The 8,288-nt window shown below is 46.5% G+C and overlaps 1 protein-coding gene across 1 annotated transcript; it reads left to right on the top strand.

Annotated features, from left to right (window-relative positions):
- The first annotated feature begins 409 nt into the window (after nt 1-409).
- LOC100876229 (silk gland factor 1) lies at nt 410-7,180 on the top strand. Its single transcript, XM_076539809.1, has one exon. The coding sequence runs from the start codon at nt 1,059-1,061 to the stop codon at nt 2,583-2,585; it is 1,527 nt and encodes a 508-aa protein (XP_076395924.1). The 5' UTR covers nt 410-1,058; the 3' UTR covers nt 2,586-7,180.
- The last annotated feature ends 1,108 nt before the right edge of the window (nt 7,181-8,288 follow it).

The following is an 8,288-nucleotide window of genomic DNA, read 5'->3' as shown; positions in this document are numbered from 1 at the left end:
GAAACGATAGAAGAACGCGGTCGAAAACGTTCGAGAAAAGTAAAAAAAGAAAATCGCGAGAGGAAAGAAAACGGAGCGAGAGGAAGAAAAAGGAAAGCGTTGGCGCGACGCGTGACGCGCGCCGATAGGTGTCAAATGCGTGGCAGGCAGACAGTTGACATGACATGAGAGAGCGAAGGCGACGCGGCCGTCGGGACGTCGTGGTCGGGCGTCGTTGCCTGGCGTCCTGCGGGATATTGCGCAAGCGGCGTTTCCCGCAGCTGCGCGTTCCCGGCACGTCCAGCCTGCTCGCGTTATCGCGCCACCGATTCACGCGATACGAGGGGGACACATTTGTAACCGCACGGCAGTCCAGGATTGGTGGACGGTGCCGGGCGGTGGTGGCAGACGGCTCGTGATTGTCGGAGCAGGGCAAAACGGGCGCGGCCGAGGGCGCTCGAAGTGGGGGATGTTTGAACAAGATCGGGAGACTCAAGAGTAGCGGAGTACACTCGCTAACCGGCCTCCATCCACACGGCACACAGAGAGACAGAGAGACCTGACTGGTGAATGAGGGAGAGTGGAGGTGAGGTGGCTCAAACAGGCCCCGCTCAAACAACCACGATCGTTGCTCTTGTGTGTTCAGCCTGTGCTGGCCGCGCGACCAGCCAGCCGCGTCGTCGAATCCGCCCGCGTACTAGTCGCGTCGCGTTGTTGAAAGAACCTGACCGTCGCGGATCAGCTTTTGTGCGGGGACGTAACAGTGATCGAGTGATCCACCTTCGAGGAACAGGATTGTGATAGGGATTCAGTGCGCGGCTGTGTACGAAGGAACGACTCTTGTTTGGAAAAAAGGAAAAGTGAAGTTTGAACGGTGAATTTTTGCTCGGGGTAAATTAGCCTGAAGAACGATCTCGAAGAGTGCGGTGAAGGACGAGTGCGAGGAACGCGATAGGATTCCCGTCCACGGGGAGAAGATTAAGGGAGCATCGCATTACCAGCAGCCCTGGTACCGCGGCTTTCATGATTCCCGTTTGACGAGCAGACAGCAGCCCGCCACCCCGGCACCGGTGAGCTCTATGACCATGCTCCAGTCGCAGAAGCTGTACAGCGACGCTGGTAGCCTAGGCGGCGCGATGACCAGCGCCACGATGTCCACGATGGGCAGCATGGCGCCGACGTACAGCTCGATCAACACGATGGGCTGCGTGTCGATGGGCATGTCGATGGGCGTCGGAGTCGGGCCTAGTTGTAGTCCCCAAAGTGCCGGTGGTTTTAACATGAGCACCATGAGTTCGGCTGTGGGGATGGCGTCGATGGGCGGCGGTGGCATGGGAACTTACGGGAGCGCTTCCATGGGCGGCGGTAGTGCTTGCATGAGTGCCGTCGGATACGGTCCACTGACTACAGTCGGCAGCGCCGGCGTTACTCGGGATCCCCTGTCCTTGGCGGAGCCCGAGTCGCCTAATTCCGCGTTGCAACGCGCGAGAACGGACAAGCCGTACCGCAGAAGTTACACGCACGCGAAACCGCCGTACTCCTACATAAGCCTGATCACCATGGCCATACAGAACGCGCCGACCAAGATGCTGACGCTGTCCGAGATCTATCAATTCATCATGGATCTGTTCCCGTTCTATCGGCAGAACCAGCAACGCTGGCAGAATTCCATCAGGCACTCTCTTAGTTTCAACGACTGTTTCGTGAAAGTGCCCAGGACGCCCGACAAGCCCGGCAAGGGCTCCTTCTGGACGCTGCATCCCGAGAGCGGCAACATGTTCGAGAACGGGTGCTACCTGCGCCGCCAGAAGAGGTTTAAGGACGAGAAGAAGGAGCTCACCAGGCAGAACAACAAGCACCAACAACACCAGCAACACCACGGTGGACCGGCCGCGGCGGGAGCTGCGGCCGCGATCGCCGCCGGACACAACAGTCCCAGCTCCCACGACCTGACCCACGCAGGTAAGAAAACCCCGTCGTCGCTGCACCACGGACCCCAACAGCAGGACGACAAGGACCTCCATTCTTTGGTGTCCTCGCACCACCATCACCACGTGTCCAGTCTGCATCAGCACCACGCGGCTCTCAAGAGCGACGGAACCGACATAGGTGGTCTCTTAGGACCCGATCTGGGCGCAGCTCACGACGAGCTCACCGCCATGGTTAGTCGAAGTCTTCATCCTCATCTGATCTCCGACCCAGCGGCCCTGCATCACGGGATGACCGGGAGCCTGAAGCAGGAGCCTCCGTACACGGCGGCCAGTCACCCGTTCAGCATCACCAGGCTACTTCCTGGTGCCACGGCGGGTACGTCGCCCGGTGCCCAAGACACCAAACCCCCCGAGATGAAGATGTACGAACAGTTGCACCAGAGTTACGCGAATTTCGGCTCCCCGCATCATCCTCACGCGCATTCAGCACCGCCCAGCCATCACCATCACAACGGGATGCATACGGGCTCGAACGCCGGCGGTCCCATGCACAACATGACCAACCACCATCACCAGGAGTATTACCAGAGTCCGCTGTATCATCACGCGACCAGCGTGGCGAGTAGCAGCGCGCCACCACCGCCCTCCGTCGCCACGGCTGCCCCAGGTTTGTGACACCACGCTGCGCACCCCTACGCCCTAGCCTGAGTCGCTGCTGCCGCGGCCTACGCCGCTACCGCAGTCGCCGGAAATCACGAGACAGCCAGTCTCGTTCTTCCTGTTCATCATCATCATCATCCGCCGACCACATCGACAGCTTCACCCTCTGCCTCGTCCACGTCGGTGTGCACCCAACCAACCGCCTCCCTCACCACGTCCTCGAGTCACCAGCGACGAAGACGACGCTGCGAGGACAACGAAGCCGACGCTTGCTGGCCCGAGGAACACGAGGAGGACTACGACGAGGACGACGAAGAGGACGACGAAGAAGACGTCGTGTGAGCTGCGTTTCGGGAAGATACCCGTCGAGGTACGAACACGCGGCTGGACAGTCGCCCAGTGTCGATACGTTTGTTGATGGGGGGATTTGTGGTGCGCAGGGTGCGGGGTGTCTCGACGGAGCCCGCGAGATTCAAACGTCCTCGAGCGACGGACGAGCCGGTTGCTGCGATCTTTTAGATACTTTGTTGCTTACTTAAGGAATTTGTACAGTTCGCTGCTTATATTGTTGTCGTTGAGCCTTGTGGACGATTGTTTTCGAGTTTCTTCGAAATTTCGAGGAGCCATTGCACCCGGAACGTTTGATGTCGATCGCGGTTTCTGGATCGTAACACGCGTTTCTTGCTATGCAAGTTTCTTTAATCCGAACTACCGCTTGTTGACGGTAAGACGAGAGACCACGTACAGTACCGTAGACAGAAACAGTCTCGCATACTTTAAAAATATGTCGGGTTAAAATATGTGCTAATAACTTTTATATAAAATTGAGGACCCTACGTGCAAGATCGCTTCTCTTGTTTACGAATGATCCCTTTAGAATCTCCACGTTCTTGCTTTATTCCTTCAAATTGTCAAAGTCTCTTGAATCTTTATATTATGTCTTTTTGGATGAGTCGTCATTCACAAAAGTGATTTGTTTAAGGGATAAAATAGTTAATGTGTACGTTGTTTCGAAAATCGCGATCGACATCGCAGCGACGGCGATACGCGAATCTTCGATCTGTACGTGGCTGAAAGAAATCGATCGAGACATCGATGAAGCGCCACTCGAAATGCGTGACTCATTATTGCGAATCAACCAACACACACACGATTAATAGATTGCGATCTACGAAGAAACGGAACGTAGAAAGTCGCGATTTCGTTGACCGTCGCGACTCGTCCGACGCTTCACGCGCGATCTCCGCTTTCGCGATCCCTCGAGACGTCCTCGATTACGCATAAGGCTTTCTGTGATACGCGACAACGACGCACCAGGCGATTTTCCGTTGCGTGGCACATCCTCAATGGCCAGTCCTTCCGATTACTTTTTCGTTTGTTAGGAAAACTTCGGTTCGATGCCACATCGGTTGAAATTTGTGTCTCGAGACGCAAAAGGGATAGGAAACCTTGTAGGCATGAATCATATTTTTTATCTGTTAAAAATTTGGTGAAAATTTGCACGCCATTAGATTTTTAATTTTTGAAAATTTGCTAAAGTTTGCAAGCATTAATTCTCAAATTAGCAGATTGTCATATTTCTAAATGCTGCGAGTCTCAAATTTTTGCACCCCCTCGTCCACTTACGACGTTGATGTTGAATGTAGGATATTTTTGTGAAACGTATTTAGATTGTACTCGAAATTGTCGAATCTCGATGAAATCTCATCTTTGTCGTGCCTGATCTGGTACTTTCAACATCTTTTTTATGGATCCAGCATCTTTTTCTGTGAGACTCTTATTTTCTTTTTCATTAGTTTATTATGCTTGTCAAGATAAGCAAAACACTGATCGCTATCGTTTCAACGATGCAGTCTTTCTCAGCGAAGTGTTTGAAAAGCGATCAAATTTTATAGCTATAAAATACACACGGTGTGATTGCAAATATTCCACAGAAGAGAAAATATTTTTTTTCTTCGACGATCATTTGGATCTTTGGAACTATAGATATCGATGACTCCATATTTTACACTCTTACTGCAAAATTCTTTACATTGACGATGCACAAAATATTAATTTTTGACTATTTATATTTTAACATTTTAACTGGATTTGATACAAAATCAAAATTCGTGTAAATTTAAATTTTACCTAGTTTTAATTGAAATGACAATTAAGTAGTACTTTTACCTTGGTAAACCAGTCGCTTTTTATTGATCACAGTTCTTGGAGATAAGGAGCAGGATCGTTGATCGTTAGATTATTTATCATTCTATAGATTAATGCTCGACTATCTGTTGAAGATGACTCAGTGAATCGTGCACGTAATTCCCGTACAAGAAAATATTTTTGACTTCAATGTTCTCTTCTTCCAGTTGTTAAATCTTTCAATCGATAAAAAATCTTAATGGTTTGCAATTTTTAACAGATGAACCTGTCTGCTCTATAACCCAACATTCTGAACAGACTTACTACATATAATCTTTATTACTTGAAACTTGGTTAAAATGAAATGTAAAGACTTTGATTCATGCCAGGAGGTTAAAGGACGAAAATGGAAGGACAGGGCTGAATTCGCGATGGCTGGCTCGAACCCGCGAGAGCGTCGGCGTAGAGCAAAAAATGTGATAACCCGTGAGAATAAGTCTAAATTAATGAACGTAGGCTTGCAAAGACGCCCGTGTATCCCCGTGTAGAGGTGCGCGTTCGTACGTACATTATTCGAGCCCACACGATCACACACGTACACAGACACGACACACACAGGCACAAGGATACGAAAAATCGTTTACAGATTTTATCGAAAGCGTCGAAAGCAGGACACGTCCAGTGTTTTTTTTGTATGATACGTGTAGATAGCCGCACAACGTGTACGATGTACAATATTATATATGTTACAGAGAGCTATATATATATATATATAAATATATAAATAAATGGAGTCTAACGATACACTATGTTAGGTATATACATATTATATATAAATATCGGAGATAAAGAATGGACGAGTGAATGACGAGTGCGAGAGTGAGCATTGTACAGCGCGTTTCAAAAGCATCCCCTAAACAGACGGAACCCCTCGAGGACGACCCAGTCGCGTAATATCCTCGACTTTACCCCCGTCGGAGGGTTGCTTTTGAAACACGCCCCTCCACGAAACGCCCTGTAAATAGAGGAGACCAGGGGAGCTGCGTGCTGCGAGCAACATCATCGAATCCATTTTCTAGGCTTTCGTTACATGTTAAACGCTCCCTTTCGACGACGGAATATCGCCCCTCGTTCTACCTATTTTCTGATCCATTCTGGATTAACAGTCGATATGTGTTTCGATCGCTTCTTGTAATTTAGGACGAGTTTGGTAAATTCTTTAATCGAGAAATTTTTCATTTTCACATTGGGAAATTGACTACCGAGCTGTAAGGAGTCTAACACAATTTAAAGCTTAAAGTCTGACAGAAATAACTATGTTTCGTGTTTGTAATACAAAATGGCTGGTCATTAGAAGGAGCGAATGAACTAACTTGAAACGCGATTTCATGACAGAAAACTAATTTAAAATGGCACTTAGGACGCATCAATGAAGCTTGATATTTGTCGAAAGTACCTACGTAAAGATTTCATTAAAATTCGCACTAGAAAATGACTGGCCAGTTGTGCTAAGAACCGATTTCGAAATGTGTAAAATCAGAACATTTCATTTCAAAATGTCTCATGTATTTGTAACACAAAATGACTGTACTTAGTGCTACGACTTGTTTCACAGTATTCAAAGTTCAGTGTGATAACAAAATTATAGCAAAGTAGTTACCGTATCAGTTTTAAGCTCTTCATAGTTGTAGAAGTGACGGCAGATCCGAATTTAATTCTCAAAATGGCACAAGATCTACGTCACTTTAATTCTTGTGCATCAACGTGGAAATTCCATACTCACTAATTTCTTAATAAAGCAATCAGAATGTTTTCTATCCTTTACATGTTCAAACATATATGAAATGTGACGTAAAATTTGAACAGTGCACAAGAATTAAAATACTTTCTGTGTCTTCACGTGTTTGGAACCTAAACAGTGGTAGAGTTTCAGTAGCATTGAACAAGATCTAACGAAAGAAAAATTACAGAACAGCTCTACGACTGTAAATCGTCAAAGAACAAAATCAGAGATTATTTTAGTAGAATAGATAGCATCATTTTAAAAGTATAATAACGAGGTCATTATAGTAAATAATACAAACGAGGGGCGAAACTGCAAGTATCAGAAAATCTCGTCGTCGTTGTTTACGCTTTCCATTGTTCCTGTGCGTTTCTCAGCTTTTTCTGTCCACCAGAAATTCTCCTACGACAACGTGACCCCGAAATCATCCCCTTTCAACCCCGTTTCTCAACCGTTCCGGTACTCTTACCTGTCCGAACTCTCCAGTCGAAAGTTTGGTCGAAACGAATCGGTGACTGGATGTACATACACTTAACACGGACACGAATACACGAACACAGATATAATTGTAAGCATGAGAGCGGAAAGAAAGGATGTCTCCGTCCGTTTGCGTTCATTTGACGCCGGAGACGAGCGAGGGGAACGACGAGAGCAAACGAGGATGTAAATGTTTCAATAAATCCACGTATTTCTACGAAAATTTCACGATTCTTTTTATGTTGCACTTTTCCCATTCCTGGCGATTTTGTGGCGAACTTCGAGTTGCGGGAAATATTTTGATTTAGGGGAATTTGGGGAGATGGAGATTTGGGGAGATGGAGATTTGGGGAGGTGGAGATTTGGGGAGATGGAGATTTGGGGAGGTGGAGATTTGGGGAGGTGGGGATTTGGGGGTGTAGGAATTTGGGGACGTAGAGATTTGGGCCATTGGAAATTAGGGATGTGTAGATTTGGGGAAATGGAAATTTGGGGTTTTAGAAATTTGGATGATGGGATTTGGGGACGTAGAGATTTGGGGCAATTAGGAATTAGGGATGTGCAGATTTGGGGAAATGGAAATTTGGGATTATAGAAATTTGGATGATGGGATTTGGGGCCATTGGAAATTAGGGATGTGCAGATTTGGGGAAATGGAAATTTGGGGTTTTAGAAATTTGAATGATGGAATTTGGGGACGTAGAGATTTGGGGCCATTGGGAATTAGGGATGTTGGGATTTGGAGAAATAGAAATTTGGATGATGGAATTTGGGGACGTAGAGATTTAGGGTAATACGAAATTAGGAATCTGCAGATTTGGGGAAATAGAAATCTGAATATTGGGATTTGGTCACATTACTAATTCCAAAAAGTATAAGACACCGACAAATTTACTCTTCCGATGCAGTTTACCGAATCAAAATAACTAAAATTAAAACCATGTCTCATCAGACCTGTATGCGATATTATGGTTCGTACTACTGAAACTCAAGTTCAGTATAAATATAATCGATTACCAGTTATATATATCGTTTCATTTTGCATCCATAAATTCTGCTATAAAAAGAAACGCAAAAAGGGAAGATCAATTGAGCAATTTTATCTTATAATTCTTTGTTTGCGACGAGCAAACGAGAAAGTTTACAAGCGAAACTCGTTGTTTTTCCTGTTTTTCTTCGATCCATGGATTCTTAAGCTCTCACGTACCGCTGTTCTCTAATAATTTCATTTAATTATTCTCTAGATTATCTTATTATTACTCTTTCAAAACTGCGATTAACAATTGAGGTGCAAAAACTCTGTAACATTACACAAACCAATGGAGAAATAT

This window comes from Megachile rotundata, chromosome 14, assembly GCF_050947335.1.
Source record: "Megachile rotundata isolate GNS110a chromosome 14, iyMegRotu1, whole genome shotgun sequence".
Classification (NCBI taxonomy): Eukaryota; Metazoa; Arthropoda; class Insecta; order Hymenoptera; family Megachilidae; genus Megachile; species Megachile rotundata.
The sequence above is the reverse complement of the archived record's forward strand: the minus strand, read 5'-3'. Positions and strand labels throughout refer to the sequence as shown.

Coding starts and splice junctions, on each gene's coding strand:
- LOC100876229 (XM_076539809.1), top strand. CDS start 1,059: ATGACCATGCTCCAGTCGCAGAAGCTGTACAGCGACGCTGGTAGCCTA.